The sequence below is a fragment of the Musa acuminata genome, chromosome BXJ2-10 (genome assembly GCF_036884655.1).
Source record: "Musa acuminata AAA Group cultivar baxijiao chromosome BXJ2-10, Cavendish_Baxijiao_AAA, whole genome shotgun sequence".
Classification (NCBI taxonomy): domain Eukaryota; kingdom Viridiplantae; phylum Streptophyta; class Magnoliopsida; order Zingiberales; family Musaceae; genus Musa; species Musa acuminata.
This window is the reverse complement of record NC_088347.1, coordinates 1,272,467-1,290,790: the sequence shown is the minus strand read 5'-3', so window position 1 is coordinate 1,290,790 and position 18,324 is coordinate 1,272,467. Positions and strand designations below refer to the sequence as shown.

Sequence of the window (18,324 nt, the reverse complement as noted above, 5' to 3'; positions counted from 1 at the left end):
TTCACATGATCAAGATTATTGTAGAAGTATTTTTAAAGTAGGAGAGCTTTACAAGAAATTCTTAAGGTTAGAAGTTTTTTTTTTTTTTTTGAGAATTTAACTAGTTTTGGCGCAAAGCATTTTTATACTTACTTAAATGCAAAGACAAATTATCTATTTCTTTTTTCCACTGAACGCCACATTAAATACTGTTGTTTTCAATTCTTCTTATAAGAGTCCCTAATTTTAAAAATAATAATGCCATCCTGAGTCACTCATTTATTTTATCGTCAGCTCTCCTCCTTTTCAAAACCATTATATTGACACAATCCATTATATTGAACCGATCCAAAAATTAAACTGGTTCAAAATAAATAATAATTCATAAATTAAATAATATTAATATATATTAATATATATTAATAAAAATAAAAAATATGAAATTAATTTTAAATTTATAAAAATAATAAAACAAATATTTATATATTTGAAAAAATAATATATATAATATAAATTTTTGAAAATATTTAAATATTATCATTTATTTTTAAGCCTTTAAAATAGCTTTTTTTTTTATTGATATGACCATTAAAAAAATTAAATTTATTCAGAAAATACCAGAATATGCTTTAAAATACCCTTAAAATAGCTTCTAAATAGGTCTGACATCTATTCTAGAAGTTAAATAGGTCCAAAAAAAAAACATGATTTAGACTCACATACATTATATTTGGGCAATTTAAAAACATTTTAACTAGGTTAAAACCGGGTCAAAATAAGTTAAATATTTTTTTTAATTTATTTATTTTTTGACAAAATTTGACAAAAAATGTCATAATTCCATTTAATATTTTTTAATATTTAAGCTTCTTAACAGGTTTAAAATCTATTATGAAAGTATGGTCTAAAAAAATTCATGATTTAGACCCACTTGCATTATTTTTGGAGTAATTTAAAAAACAATATAACTGGATCAAAACCTGATCAAAATATAACTTTTTATATTTTATAGTATTTATTTGATTTTTTATATTATTTTTAAATTATGAATACTTTATTTTTTATTTTTGATAAAATTTAATATTTTATATAATATTTCATAATATTTGAGCTTCTAAATAGGTTTGAAACCTACTCTGAAATTTTGGTCTAAAAAAATCGTGATTTAGATCCACTTACATTATTTTTGGGGGCAATAATAGTGTGACTGATTCAAAGCCTAATCAAAACAAGTTAAAATTTTCAGAAAACCTTTGAATCGCTATCAGTCGAACAAAAAATATAACATTTCTATTTTAAGAAATTTATTTGTTTTGGTATTTTGGACTATGAATATACTAAAAATTTCTAATTTCTTTAATTTTTGAGAAAATTTCATACTTCCATTCAATATTTTCTAATAATTTAGCTTGAAATATATTATGAAAGTGCGTCCCAAAAAATCATAGGGCAACTAAAATATTATAAAATATTATATAAAAATATCAAATTTTATGAAAAATTAAAGAAATTAAAAATTCAAAACATTCATAATTTAAAATATCGAAGAAAAAAATCAAATAAGTTTCCTTAAGTAGAAAAAGCTATCTTTTTGTCTATCTGAGAACCATGAAGATTTCCCAAAATTTTGAACTTGTTTGAATTAAGTTTTGACCAAGTTACATTATTTTTTAATTGCCCCTAAAATTAGTTTAATTGGGTTTAAATCATAATTTTTTTGGACCATACTTTCACAAGAGGTTTATTTAGAAGCTCAAATATTATAAAATATTAAATGGAAGGATGATATTTTGTCAAAAATTGATGAAGTTAAAAAAAAATTCATAGTATTCACAATCTGAAAATATCAAATAACTTTTCTAAAATAGAAAAAAGATATATTTTTGTGCGTTGAGAATCAATTTAAAGGTTCTTTAATAGTTTTAACTTGTATTGATTGGGTTTTTAAATTACCCTTAAGAAAAGTGTTAGTGGGTCTAAATCATGGTTTTTTAGACCAAAATTTCATAATAGGTTTCAAATATATTTAGAAGCTTAAATATTAAATAAAAACATGATATTTTATCAAAAATTAAGAAAGTAAAAAGAAAAAAAAGATAAAAACTGGTCAAGTGTTACTTTTGTCATCATGAAAATTCGAGGCTCTCTGTCACAACTTTTGAAAAAGGGGATGCTAACTAAGAATTTTGTAAAATAAGGGGCTTTTCTAGGAAATTTGTCCATTAATTACTACTATGGCTGTAAATATGAGTTAGTTCCAAAAATTAAGACCTAAAATTTAAATTAAGTAGGGTAAATAATAAGTTTTTAACGAAAGTGTCCCTACCATTTTATTATTATTATTATTATTATTATTATTATTATTATTATTATTATTATTATTATTATTATTATTATTATTTTTGATTGATCGATTCATAGAATGAATAGGTCCATCGATCTTGGACTAGTGAAAAGGTGAACTGATATAATTCTTTAGTGTTTTTAATAAGATTATAATATTTTTTAAATATTATAAACCTATCCATCCAAAAATGTAACTCATAAGAGAAAGTCTTCATATTTATTTGTTTATGTTGATAAACCAATAAGAGTACATATTTGAAATCTTATATTTTTCATATGAGTCGGTTTCATTGGGTTTTGAGTCTATTTATTTTAGCTACAATGTTTTGATAGAGATATCTGTCAAAAACATGATAAACATAGAAAAAAAATACTATAACTAATATGTAAGTCTCTATATTCGATTGCTATTGTTTCCAAAACATATTTAAAACTTTATTTTTGTGTTAAGTTTCATTTAGTTTTGAATCCATTTGTCTTAATTATAATATTTTTAAATAAAACCTTATTTTTTTAAAAAAATACTATAATTGACATGAAAATCCTCATTCCTAAACCAGTAAGGATAATTGTTTGAAACTCTATTTTTATATATAAGCTTTAGGATAAATTGTTAATAATTTTATATATGCATGTCATAGGATGTTGGGAGGAGAAAATTGTGTTAGTTCATGATAGGGATAATCTTTTAGATCATGTTAGCGGTATTTTGGAGATTGTGAAAAGGTGATGACACCCCCATAAGAAATTTTAAAATGAGATCATCTCCGCTAAAATATTCAGAAAAGACCAAATACAAAACTATGTCTGCATCGTTGTTTAAGAAAGAGAACCACACGCCCGATGGGGATCAGGTGGAAGTCCTTCCAAGTTCTTGCAACTTGCTTGCGGTCATAAATCCAAATATTTCGTCTTCAAGAAGCATGCATTTATTGGTCAAAAGAATCTTGATGATGATTGTTTGTGGTCTTAGTGTCATTTTCAAATCTTCATCGACTGACAAATAAACATCGACCATATACAAATAACCTTTCAAGTTAATAGATGATATATCTTTGAGATCCATACAAGAAAAACTAATTACACAGAGGCAGGAATTAATGTCAAAAACTTGCAACCATGCAGCAGCAAATTGTGAATCCAAAGGAGTAGAATTGCCGCTGAACAACCACAAACATCAACCCTTATCTAGTGCACACCTTTTTTTGCAAGAATAAAACTAAGAAAAATTGTACTAAACCAAGAACCCAAAAAAGGATAAACAACTGATGCAAAAAATAGTGTACTACACTTCAATCGCGACTTGTCATCTTCCATCTGCCATTTGAATCAATTGTATCCATATATAATAGCAGAAATCTGACAAGAAGTGACATAAAAAAGAAGAATCTTAACTACTTTTCTGTTTACAAGGTTGGTTTTGCATATTATAGAAAAGGAAATAGTACATCACACTGGAAGCTAACCAGAAAACGCCCATCTTGTGTTTGCTAAGAGATAAATGTAGAGAGTATCTCATATAACCGACACAGTGCAAGTAAGATCAAATTCATCACCTAAATCTGATGTCATCTGCCCTTCCCTTTGGCAAATTTAAGTACAAGGAATACTGTTAGTGGTCAGTTCCACAACAACGGCTTATTTCAGTCGCCATACATGGAAAGGATAAATGTTGTAGGATGCTAACACAAAGGCTTATCTCAGTGTGCAAGAAATTTGGTCACCCAGCACTACGTAAATGATGCCCACTTTCTTCAGTTTTTTGGGTCATAACATCAGATTCCACTTTGTCAGTTAGCAAACCAATTGGACTAAACATCGGCCTTCGTCTACTGTTAGATAACAAAATGCATATGCGATGATGTATTGCACGTCTTCCAGAAAGAGTCGATGCTACACCACCAGCATCCTGCAATGTTGCTCCATGATCATCCTCTAATGTAGGAGGGGCATTCAGATCAATTCTTTGTACAGCAACTAGAGGTGGCAGTGATATGGATTGTTGAAAATAGGAAGTGGCATGAATATGTTCCGCAACTTCTGTTTCAGTGCCAAGACCTAAACATTCACCATTGCGTGCTCTTTCGTCAGTCACAGTACCTTGGTTTTGTGAAGTTGATGATCCATTAGTTGCGGACCTACAACAATCACAATACCAACTGCCTTCCGGTACTTCCCTCCCAAGACCAACACAATATGTATGTGCACAAGAATCACAAATATCACAGAGTAACATAAGACCATCATCTCCATCTTGTTGGCATTCTGTGCACACAACACTCCCATATGGATCCAGCATTTGCCTAATTTCTTCTTCTGAAGGTTGATAAACCTATAAAAATATATAAACAAAATGCGAGGATGAAAAAGTAACATAAGAAGCAGAGCACTTGAAAGTCAAACTAAAGCTGCATCCGTTCCCACGTAAAAAGAAACAGAAAAAAACAAACAAAAATGATATTCAACGAGTGGTTCTGTAAATAAAAGGCCCAGCATGCAGCTGCTAAATTAGAGATTCCATATAATTTATAAAACATTGCATCAGTACATTAAGAAAAGCACATTTTCAGAGGTGCTTCCTTCTCAAGCAAAAGAAGCAACTGCAAAATTTCATGTTTCAATTCAACTAATCCTCAATATTTCCCAGCACTCTGCTAATTATTGATGCATAGACACTTGAAATGAAATGATATATAGTTAAAAACAAAGAAGGTAAGTTTCAGAAGATACCTTTTACAAACAATAAACAGTCATCAAGCTTATAAATCTTCTGACAAGTAAACAAGTAAAATGAAGGTTGGCATGGTATATCCATACATATCAATCATCCGAAAGTTCATAGTGGAGTCTTAGGGCATTCTACACAATTCAAGAAGTGCAAAAACTGTAGAAGAAATTAGTCAGTACAAAAATTAAACTAAATTATGACTCTCAAACTAAACTTGTTATTAGTCAGGCTACAGTTGAAAGAAGCAGGTAAGATAATCATATTCAATGTCTTAATGACCCTACCAAGAATGAAAAATGAATACTGCATATAAAAGTTATTACGGAAGTTCTACAACAATAACTGAACATAGGAAAAACTCCATTCATGACCCTTTCTCATATTTGGAACTCTCTATCTTCTTGGACGGATCTAGACTCAACAAGACTCAAAATGAACCTAATCTAAACTTGGTCTACACTTCAAACCTAACTTCACATACATCCTCCATCCACTGACCTACCAAAATGATATGCTTAAGTTTCCAATCATATCATCAAGTAGGTCAAAGAATAATTTCTTTTATTTGATCATCATTAATATCGCATCTATCACACAGTCCATAATTCATACATGTTAACATTTTCATCGTGACTAAACTAATCAAATGCAGTAATGCAAAAAACAGATTCTGACATAATTGTCTTGAACATTTAAGCACATGGACTAACTAAATGTTAGCAGAGAACAAGGAAATGCTTCCTGAAGGAAATATAACAAGTAAAAAACAGTTGCATTTTCAACAAAAACATATTAGAGCACAAATGAAATACCTGATTGCGCACTTGGATGCTTACAACCTTCCTCATGCCAAACCCAGGATAAGACCTAGAGGACTTGGTGATAGTTGAAAACCTCCTCTTGCAAACTGGACATCTTGACTCCACTTTCGACCACTCCATTATGCATTTGAAGCAGAAAAAATGTGCGCAGCAATCCAGTTCTCCTTGAATTGTCCTCGTCCGCTCTTCTGCTAAGCAGATCCCACAAATCTGCTTCTGCAACTCATCACCTTCTTTCTCTTTACCTTTCTCTTCATCCTCGGTAGTGTTTATTGGCTTTGGCGGATTAATGGCTCCTCCAACAACCAGATCGTCCAACTCAAAGATCATGTAATCAGAATCCGATGATGACTCTGATATAACCGACGATCTCTTCCTCCTCTTTACATTCTTGAGCTTATTCCGTTCTTTATGAAATGCAATTCGATTCTTAACGAGAAGACCCTCTTTAGAATATGGGAAATCAGAATCATCATCGTCATCGTCCGATTTTCTTCTCCGTATTCTCTTTTCTGATCTCTTTTGCTTAAAAACCCTCGATTTCCGTTTCTTTGTACGCCGTTTGAGATCTCCTTTCTTTCCAGAGGCCAAGGAAACCTCCTCTTCATCGTGACTGTCATCACCGCCATCATCTGGAAGAAAATCCTCATCATGGTCATCATCGTCCTCTTCCTCCTCGGCGTAATCCAAGGCCACAAGGTTCCGCCGGCAAGATCTGAACCAATCCTTAGTCTCTTCCTCCTCGTCATCAACCAAAGCCCCGGATCTCTGCGCCCTACCGTTCCACGGCATCGATCTCGGTGACTCTATCTCCTCCTCCACGGCCACAGCCTCATCCTGGTCTTCCTCCTCATCATCGTAATCGATCTCCCGCTCCTCTTCGGAGCCGCAGGTGGATTCTCCGAACTCGAACTCCTCCTCGGTGGCATCCGCATCGAGGGATTCGCTGAAGCCCTCCTCCTCAACATCCTCATCTTCTGCTCCAAAGAGGTACTCCTTGTCTTCTTCGTCGTCGGAGGCATCGCGCCTTCGCTTCCGTTCACCATGGGCCTTTTTGTAACTAACCCCCCTACTCTTTCCCATAATATCAAAATGGCCCTTCAACAAGGATCAATCGCTAAATCTAGTAGTTTACACAGAGAAGAGGCAGAGGAGGAAGAGAGACGAGGAGAAGGGGAAGAGCAGAGAGGATGATGCTGCCTGCGGGACGTGAGAGGAGTAGAGCTGCTGGAAAGAGCACACCGATTAGCCAAAATTTAACTCGCTTTCATAGACGTTCTTTCCATGTTCCGACGGGCGGACAGCGTGTTGAATTTGACCGGTCGTGCGCCAATCCATGGGCCGATGATACCAACAGAAGTTTCTGTGCACTCACTTAACGAACTTGAGACTCAGATGCTCGTGACAGTCTCATTGAGAGAATAATAAGTCGTCCACGGAGCCCACAGGAACAGAAAGGTTGAACCACCTAAGCATGAGATATATGGATGAGATTATATTTATTTATTAAGAGATTAATAAATATTATTATATAAAAAAATTTAATATTAAAATTTAAAATTAAATATTAATATATCTAAATTTACGAGGTGTATCTTTGGATACTGTTCAAAAAATCTTTATTTGGTCTATAAATATGTTATCGTCAATCCAATATCTATAGTGATATTGTTTTACAAGATGAGTGATAAATTTAAGAAGAATTTCTAATCTAACACCTCAATACTGTGATTATAATATTTAAGTTATGTGAATAAGATTAGATTTATTTATTAACAGATCTATTATAAGCATTAAGCATCTCAATTGGGTACCAAGCACTAAAAAGTGCAGGATTAAATAGGGTAAGATAAATAATTATAATTAAACTACAACATATCATTTTTTTTAATAGTAACAAGTTGTAAATAGATATTCAATAGCTAATAGATCTTTTCAATATTACTGTGTTTACTGGCCATTTCCAGGCAGGCTTGTTCCGCTCTCAGATTTAATGCTCGACGGTCCACATTTATAATCTTAAGTTACAACTCAATTCCAACTGTAAGAAGCACAGCAAATCAAAGGTGGAGTGTGAGAACTGATTTAAAATTGAGTTAGACTTGAGCTAATCAACCGAGTCAACTAGAGATGTTGATAAAGTCAATATTTCATTGATCATCCTTATCTCTTTCTTACTGTAGTATGCAGAGACGTGTGAATTAGTATTACAATAAATTTTAATTAATATATCTATATTAGAAATGTGATTAATTAAAAATACAAATAAAGTTATGAGTAAGGTAAACGAGTAAACAACAACAAATCAAAAACAAGAGAATTAATACAAACTAATTTATAGTGATTTAGTTTTTCTAATTTATGTCCATTCTCGATTCCCTTTTAATTGAGACCGTTAATTTTCACTATCGATCTTTTTTTTAACGGGTGAAGATCAACTACCCGTGTTATAGCTTTTCTCCTTTTAACAAGCTTAGAAGCTAATATCTACACTTACTCTTTTATAAGATTTCTCACATCCTATAACTTAGAGTCACATCTAAACTTAAGAAAGAGTAAGAAGACTCAAACAATGCTCAAAAGAGAGAGCTATATCCCTTCATAAACTCATAATTTGATGCTCCATCAACTAAGCCTTAGTGAGATATTTATAGGCCCCCAAAATACTTCAAATGGGAGCCAAAAATTTTAAATCTTCGAGATATGGGTGATACTACTGCTAACACCTATCACCCCCCCTAAATTAATGCATTCAAGATGTGTGAACCTATTTTAACTCAAAAATATTGTAATTAATCAACAATCTAATCTAGGATCCAAACTAACATTTGAGAACATTGAAAAAAATATTCACTCAAACATCATTCACATCTATGTTGAATCTCATATTTTGATGAAGAAACAAATTGATAGTGTTTATTTGATCTGCATTTTGAGTAATGTAGGAAGCTTCGATCAGGGAGAGATAATTGAAAGCAAGAATAATCATGTTGGGCTGGAGTGAAACATGTCAGAAGATCGGACGTCGAGCTGGAGGATCGGTCGATGTATTGGTAGAAGGCTTCGGGCCATGAGTTCGGGTATCGAGTGAAGAAGAACGAAAATTACGCCAAGGAAATTGGAGTTGTAGAGGTCAACTAGCCGATTGGGCAATAGGCCGCAAGAGAGGACGATGCACCGAAGAATCAGAGGAAGCGTTGATAAACTAATGACATGTCAAACAAAATGATTCAAGCTTTGTAATAATTGTCTAGATCGAAGTAAGTTTTATTTGTACAAGATTAACTACGATAGCAAGGTATAAAGCAAAATAAAGTCTCAGAGTCAAGGATGCGATTTCGTTGGGAGTTCAAGAGTTTATCAGAAGTTCGGATGTTCGTTAGAAGTTCTACTGGAATTGACTGAGAAGTTCAGGAGCTTGCTAAAGAAGCTTGTCCGCCAAGAAGATCGTCATGAAGTCTAGGAGCTTACCAGGAGTTCGCTGGAACATTGCCGAGAGATCGTCGAAAATTCGCCGGAAGATCGCCGAAAGCTCGCTGGAAGAATCATAGACTTACAGACTTGTTTAACTTAGTAAATGTCTTAAATTTCATAGTTAGCACATAATTAGGATTGGAATTGGGCCAACCCAATTAGGGGCCAGTTGAGCCCATGTATGGACTATGTTGGGCCAAGTGAAAGGCCCAAATAGTGACCCAACAGGTGGCACCATCATGGCACAATCTCTGAGACTGTGTTAGGTGGTGGTACCGTCAGATTGGGTGGTGGTACCGCCCAATGTCAGTGTCAAGTGGTGGTATCGCTAGTCTAGGCAGTGGTACCGCCTAGACACAATCTCCCAAGCAGTGGTACCACCTAGTATTAGTGTTGCAGGCGATGGTACCGCCCAGCATAGGAGGTGGTACTGCCCAGCATTGGCGGTGGTACCACTAGTGTCACGCCCCTCAAAATATCGATAATATTAAAATTCAAGAAAGCAAATCAATTCAGGATCCAAACTAACATTTGAGGTCACTAAGAAAACATTCAGATCAAAATTTCACCTCTATAATCTATAAATTTATAAACCCTGTGTAGTTCATAAACATACAACACATCACTCGATGATTCATAAAATCTGAACCCAACTCACTAAAATAATAACCACAACATAAATTCACAAATTTATAAACCCTGTGCAGTTCATAAACATATAACACATCGCTCGATGATTCATAGAATCTGAACCCAACTCACCAAAATAATAACCATAACATAAATTCACAAGTGTGGGAGTTTGTATAATCATAAAACCAACGTTTACCATAAGTTCATATCGTTATACGAATTAAACTTAACATTCCATAATCTTAAACATGATAGGTCCTTTAAACTTATACAAAATCCACAAGTTTAGATTCATCATCAACATTTCATTAGATGCAGCGTGTGCTTATGCAACAAAAACATATATACTAATAAAGATCTGCCCAAAATCTTTTAGTTTTCCACTGCCCTAGCCCAATCTTAACATTTAAGCAAGCGACAAGCTATCCTGAAAAATTTATACAACAACGGGGTGAGCATATAAAACTCAGCAAGTGACTAACATATCCATGTCAAAAGAGGACAATTTCAAAAAAGATAAAGTTTCAAAATGCAAGGCAGAATATAAGAATTCATAGACGTAATATCATTAGGTGTAGAATCACAATTGTCATTTCAATCATACATATTTGGTTCATAATAGATGGGGCATAGAGTAATTGGAGCATATCAGCAATGAATGAAACGTTTCGGAGCATATCAATAACAAATGAAACATTTCAGAGCTTATCAATGACGTATGAAATGTTCCGGAGCATATCAACGGCGTATGGAACATTTCGAAGCATATCAACAATGAATGAAACATTTCGGAGCTTATCAATAGCGTATGAAATGTTCCTGAGCATATCAACGGCATATGGAACATTTCGAAGCATATCAACAATGAATGAAACATTTCGGAGCTTATCAATGGCGTATGAAATGTTCCGGAGCATATCAACGGCGTATGGAACATTTCGAAGCATATCAACGATGAATGAAACATTTCGGAGCATATAAATAACAAATGAAATGTTTCGGAGCTTATCAGTGGCGTATGAAATGTTCCGGAGCATATCAACGACGTATGAAACATTTCGGAGCATATAAAAAATAAATACCAAACAGAAGCTTAAACGTCGTCTTTGACGTTGCATTCATATCATTCTTATCCAAAGCATGTACAGAAACACATAACCAAAGCTCTGGATATCATATCAAACATACAGAAGGTGTAGTGGGACCATAGACAGAATGTGATTCATCCATTTCTGAATGACCATCAGACAGAAGTCTCCCACATCTAGGAGCTCCATCCACCCACGTCTAGGTGAAGTCAGAGGGGGCCGACAGAGCATCGCAGGCTCTATGCATAACTCCCTTTACCATTTCTGGCAAAGGTTCACATTATCCCACAACACCAAAGTACAAAAGGGTAGTATGAACAATAAATAGCATATATCGGAAGCATACGCGGAACAACAAAACGTACATGTGCCTTTACGAGTCAATACGATGCAAGCAACAATCTCTCACAAATGTATTCAGATTTGGAATGAAATGAAAGCAAGAGTATACCAGGATTCCAAGCAATCATATGTAGCTCAATTCAAATAATAAGGTTAGATGAATTCAATATCCAAAGGAATGAAACTAGAATAGGCACATATCAAAAGCAAATGCGGAACAATGGGATATACATGTGCTAATTCAATATCCAAAGGAATGAAACTAGAATAGGCACATATCGAAAGCAAATGCGGAACAATGGGATATACATGTGCCTATATGTGTCAATGTGATATAGCTTAAACGTTACACAAAAATGTTTCAAGAATGTAAATAATTTATAGGCAAGAGCAAACCAGAATTCAAGCAATAACATAAGCCTCAATTGAGCGAAGGGGACTGAATGGAATCTATTTCCAAACGAATGAAACAGAATACGCGAAATCGACCAAAGCTCGATTTCTGTTAGGATTCAAGAGGCACATTGAACAAATACTTCAGATTATCAATTATGCTCCAATACCCTTAAGAAAGCTACTGTAGAAATATAAATTAATCTATTTTCTGATGAAATAAGTTTCATACAAATCAAGGTTTCCAATAAGGAGTTACCATTGATTTAGTGACCGAAGGTCAAAAAAACTAAATCATTGTTTTGCAGAATCCATAGGGCGGAATCAATCGATAGCAGAATAGGCATTTGAATTCCAAAATTTTCAATCTATATATCAAAAGAAAGGTTTACAAATCTAGTTTCAAATGAAATTAGTTTGGTATAAATCAGAATTTCCAATAGGGACTTATAGGCATTTTAGTATCAAAAGGTCAGAAATTTTGATCCCTGTTTTGCAGCATCCATAGGCTCAATTGAAACAGACGTTTGGGTAAGTATTCGGAGTCCAAACTTTTCAAAATCAGTGTCAAAAGGAAGGTATAAGAGTCTACTTTCAAATAAATAAGATCCTGCCTAAATCCATATTTGGTGCTAAATATTATGACGGAAACAATATATAGGGGTCAGTTTACCGAAAAATTTTAGATCCATGATTTTTGTATATAACAAGAGAAATATCAGGTTCTAGGCTGAAATCTTTCAAATAATTCAGAATAAATAGAAGATCAAAGACTAATAATTCTATAGGATGGGATTAGAACACTTGCTTTTGAGAATTATGACCATAAATGAGAAGATTTGAGCAAAAAACCTCAAAGCCCCAAATTTTTTTCTTCTTCTTCTTCCCCCTTTTTCTTCTCTTCTTCTTTCTTTCTTTCTCCTGTTCTTCCACGCAGCTGCCTTCTCTGGTTCGTATTTTTGTGCTTTTTTCAGTTTAGTCCTTATATTATTATATTTACGATTAGGTCCTCAGGGTTTACATATAGGTCCTCAGATTTTTTATTTATTTTTGAACAAATCCCCCAAATCTTATGAATAATTTCTCAGATTCATATTTTGGCTCTTTTATCAAATTTAAAATAGATACTTATGTTACAACTAGAAACTTATACGAAAAATAAAAAATGAGGGATGTTACACTCTCCCCCCCTTAAAAGAAAATTTTAGTCCTCTAAATTTATCATACTTCTATCGATGAAAAGATGGGGATAAACCTTTTTCATTTCCTCCTCTAGCTCCCAAGTTGTTTCCTCTCCAGAATGATGTCTCCAAATTACTTGAACTAGAGGATGACCCGATTCCTTAAGATCTTTTCCTTATCAACAATCTGAGTGGGCTCTTCCACATAAGATAAATCTTTATCGATTTCCATCAGCTCATACTTAATGATATGAGAAGGATCAGGTATATACTTTCTAATCATCGAAACATGAAATATATTATGGATATGGCACAACGATGGTGGAAAGACAATCCTGTAAGCGACATAACCAACCCAATCTTGGGCTTAACTTTCCTTTAGGATTTGGTTCTTGATATCTAATTCATTAGATACACATACTCTATCCCTAAATCTCAATAGGCTATCCTTTGAAACTTGAAATTTTGGCTTCAATTCCTTTTCTACTTCATTCCTCAAGTAGATTAAACGTGGATCTCGTAATTGTCCTTCCTTAATTTATTGAATAAGATCATATTGCACCTGAATGGAGGCCATCAATATCATTGAGTCTTGCTCTTTCCTCATAACATTCAAATCAAAATTTTCTTCTAATAACTTTCATTGCTTCATGACCAGACTAGTCATAAAACATGTAGATTTTCTACTAAGAGCATCAGCTACCACATTGGCTTTGCCCGGGTGATAACAGATGACACAATCATAATCCTTTAGAAGTTCTATCCATCTTCGCTGCCTCATGTTTAAGTTTTTCTGAGTGAAAATATATTTCAAACTCTTATGATCAGTCAAAATTTCAAATTGCCGACCATATAAATAATCTCTCCAAATCTTTAGAGTAAAAAAAATTGCTGCCAATTCCAAATCATGAGTTGGATAATTCAGTTCATAACCTTTTAGTTGTCTAGAAGCATAAGCAATCACTCTCTCTTCCTACATTAAAACACATTCGAGGCCCTTTCTTGAAGCATCAGTATAAAACTACAAATCCCTCACTACCACTTGGAATAGTGAGAATAGGAGCACTAGTCAAAACTTTGCTCACAATCATCACCCCATATAAATTTCACATTCTTTTTAGTGAGTTTGGTGAGAGGTTGAGCGATTCGAGAAAATCCCTCCACAAATCTCCTATAATAACCTGCCATGCCCAAGAAGCTTCTAATTTCTGTTACATTTGTTGGTACTTCCCATTCATCTATAGCTTCTATTTTCTTTGGATCAACAGATATACCCTTCCCTGAAATCACATGGCCTAAGAAAGCAACTTCATTCAACCACAATTCACATTTATTAAACTTTGCATACAACTTCTTTTCTCTTAGCATAGATAATCCATTTCTCAAGTGTTCCTCATGCTCTTGATTACTCCTTGAATACACCAATATGTCATCAATAAATACAATTACATAGCCATCCAAGAGCGGTTGAAATATCCTATTCATTAGTCCCATAAAAGCTGCAGGGGCATTAGTCAAACCAAAAAGCATCACCATGAATTCATACTGACCATATCGAGTTCTGAAAGCTATTTTTGTAATATTCTCCTCCTTGATCTTCAACTGATAGTAACCTAACCTCAGGTCAATCTTAGAGAATACTTGTACATCCTGTAGTTGATCAAACAAATCATCAATTCTGGGTATGGGATACTTGTTTTTTGATGGTCACCTGATTCAATTGTCTATAATCAATACAAAGTCTCAATGTTTCATCCATCTTTTTAACTAAACACCGGAGCACCCCATGATGAAATATTAAGCCAAATAAAATACTTATTTAATAGTCCTTGTAGATACTTTTCCAATTCCACTTACTCAAATGATGTCATTATGTAGAGAGGCTTAGATATTGGGATTGTCCCAAGGACCAAATCAAAAGCAAAATCACGTTTAGAGGTAATCCAAGTAAGTCATCCTGGGATACATTAGGCAAGGAGATAAATCATGTCCAATACTCTCAAAATAAAAGATCGGCTGATCAAATATACGAAAAGTGATCATTTGTTATATAACAATCTATACTGGTATGATAAAAAGATAGCCAATCCATACCAAGTATAATATCAAAACTCTAAATCTCTAGGAGAACTAAATCAGCAAAAAGTTCAAGTTCTCCAATAATAATCATATAAGAGGACCAGATTCAAGTTCGTTATTAAAGAATCTGGTCCAGGTTCTTTCTTATTTGGTTTAACACCTAAGAGAAATGACTCTTTTCAGATTTCAAGAGGGTTTTTCAATCATTCGTCCTCCCATGTTTAATGTGACAAACTACACTTATTGGAAAACTCGAATGAGAGTTTTCTTGCTTTTTATAGATTTGGATTTATGGAATATTATCAAAAATGATTTTAAAACCTAAGAGAAATGACTAGATCCGGGTTCTTTCTTATTTGGTTTAACACCTAATATTATCAATAACTAGATCCAGGTTCTTTCATATTTGGTTTAACACCTAAGAGAAATGACTCTTTTCAGATTTCAAGAGGATTTTTCAATCATTCGTCCTCCCATGTTCAATGGGACAAACTACACTTATTGGAAAACTCGAATGAGAGTTTTCTTGCTTTTTATGGATTTGGATTTATGAAATATTATCAAAAATGGTTTTAAAAAGTCTTCTACTCCAATAAAAGAATGGAATGAATTGGAGAAGAAAACCTTTTCTTTAAATGCTAGAGTTATGAATGCTTTATTTTGCGCCTTAGATAAAAATGAATTCAATCGGGTTTCTATTTGCGAAACGACTTTCGATATTTGACACACTCTTGAAATCACACACGAAGGCACTAGTAGAGTTAAAGATTCGAAGATTAATATTTTGATGCATGACTTTGAGTTATTTTGAATGGAACCAAGCGAGACTATTAGAGACATGTACACCCATTTTATGGATATCGTCAATAGTCTAAAAGCTCTTGGTAAAAGTTTTTCGAATCTTAAACTTGTGAACAAAATTTTACGATCTCTTTCTAAAACTTGGGATCCTAAAGTAACGACCATTCAAGAGGTCAAAGATTTGAATACTTTTTCGATCGAAGAACTTATTGGGTCCTTGATGACCTACGAAATGACCAATATGGCACATGACGAACTTGAGAATAACCTTCCAAAGAACAGGAAGGATTTTGCACTTAGAACAAAAGAAGACCACTTGAGCGAAAGCTCAAGTGATGGTGAACTTGAGCCTCTCACAATAAAGAATAATATAAATAAATATGTAACTACTTGAATGTAACTACTTGCTATGAACACAAGAACAAGAAAGCACTTTGGGATGAAACAAGTACCTCTGAAGAAGATGAGCAAACTAATGAAGACGAAATGACAAACTTCGCTTTGGTGACTCTCGATAATAAGGTAAAATACTCAAACGAAACCCCCTTAGTTTATTTTGAAATTACTTAATGCATTTCATATATTGTTTATAAATTAGTATATAAAATACAAAATATAAATAAATAAATAAAAGGGGATCATGCTTTCGTTTTCTAGTTATTTTAAAAAATGATCATGATAATTACATATTTTATGAAAATACAATAAAATGTTAATCTAATGCTTGTACACCTAGTAAGATTAATCTTATGAATATGTTTTAAAGAAGCAATAATAAGTATCTTGATGATTTCTATATTGCTTTTCAATGACGATGCATGGCTTTTGTATGGAAGGCTTGAAGATTTTTGTGATGAACCTTGTCTTTAGTTTTCGATTTTAAATATGATGTATGGTTTTGACGTAAGAACAAAAATTGGGGCATGTTAATATAAAGTCAATCACATAAATTGAAACTAAAGAAGTTTAGATATCTATAAGAATCATTCAAAATTATGTTCAATGAAACCATGCTTAATGTTGTAATGAAAATATTAAAGTTTTGATACAATGCTTAATGAATTTATACTATAAATGAGATTTTGAAGTTATACATGATGATTTTTGTGATTCATGGCTTATTGATCTTTGTCGCAATAAAAGTTGCTTTTTCGGTTTTAAACAAGATGGATGGTTTTTATATAGAAAAACTTGAGCATATTTATATGAAATCAAACACATTAAAACGAAAATGAATTATCATTGGAATTAAAATGATGAATCAAATCTCTTGTTTGAAGAAGCCTTATGTTTAATGTGTTTTACTTTTTTTTTGTCTTGATGGTTTTTATGAAAAATTTATTTTTCGATCCTAAATGTTAATGCATGTTTTTATTCGGCATAAAAGGACAAAAGACATACTTATATGAAACAAACAACTTAAAATGAAACAACTAAAGAGGAAGGCATTTTTCTTCAACTTTTTTTTTCTATCTTATCAAATTTAAAATAAGAGATTGATAAATCTATTTATGTTATTTTGAATCTCTTGAACTATGAAAGTGATTTTGATGATTTGATATTTTAAATTTGAATAAATTTTTATCCAAATCATTATCTTGATTCCTTGATACTTATAAATTAAGATTTATTATGAATCAAGATTTTTCATTAATTGTTCTCCTACGATTCTACTTGGTATTTTCTTAAGAGGAGAATTTCTAAATGAATCATGATTTTTCTTGTGAATTCTTGGATTTATAACATGAGATTTCTTATGATTTCAGATTGTTTAATATGATTCTCCTTTTTGCTATTTGAGTCATCCAAAAAGAATCATAATTTTTATCTTGATTTTTTGAGATTTACAACTTGAAATTTCTTATGGATGAATCAAGATATTAAATCATTTTATCTCCTAAGATTTCGTTAGGAGATTTGTTAAAATGAATCATGTCTTTTGATATTCACATGATCATATCTTTCATGCCATAATTTATTTATGATACTCCCTTGTATTCATTTATACATCACCCAATTAATTTTTCTTGATTTTCTTCATGTGATGATTTGAAATTATGCATGAAATGTTTGGATCAAGAGCGCACTAAGAGAGGGGGGGGGGGGGGGGGGGGGGGGGGGGGGTTGAATTAGTACAGTGGTAAAATCACGTCTTCAAAACTTTTCGTTTCGATAAAATCGTTTACGTTGAAAATCGATCTCGGAAATATCTTAACGTAAAACACGTTCGTAAATGAATTGAAGGCAGTAAGCACTTAAATAGGTTTGCAGTAAGGTAATAACAAGAATAAAATGTAAACCAGAGAACATGATAGTTTTAGAGTGGTTCGGTCAACGTGACCTATATTCACTTTCGGCTTCCTCCTCCGATGAGGTCACTGACGTTTACTAGAGGCCTTCCTTTAATAGGCGAAGGCCAATCACCTTTTACACCCCTCTTCTCCTTTTACCGGGTTTAG

General features: G+C 33.0%; 1 protein-coding gene across 1 annotated transcript; it reads right to left on the bottom strand.

The window, feature by feature from the left end:
- Positions 1-3,877: 3,877 nt before the first annotated feature.
- LOC135624237 (uncharacterized) lies at positions 3,878-7,092 on the bottom strand. Its single transcript, XM_065127652.1, has 2 exons — positions 5,866-7,092; positions 3,878-4,657 (listed from the first exon to the last, which is right to left on the bottom strand). Exons 1-2 carry the CDS (start codon positions 6,955-6,957, stop codon positions 4,046-4,048), a joined length of 1,704 nt encoding a protein of 567 aa, XP_064983724.1. The 5' UTR covers positions 6,958-7,092; the 3' UTR covers positions 3,878-4,045.
- Between the last annotated feature and the right edge of the window lie 11,232 nt (positions 7,093-18,324).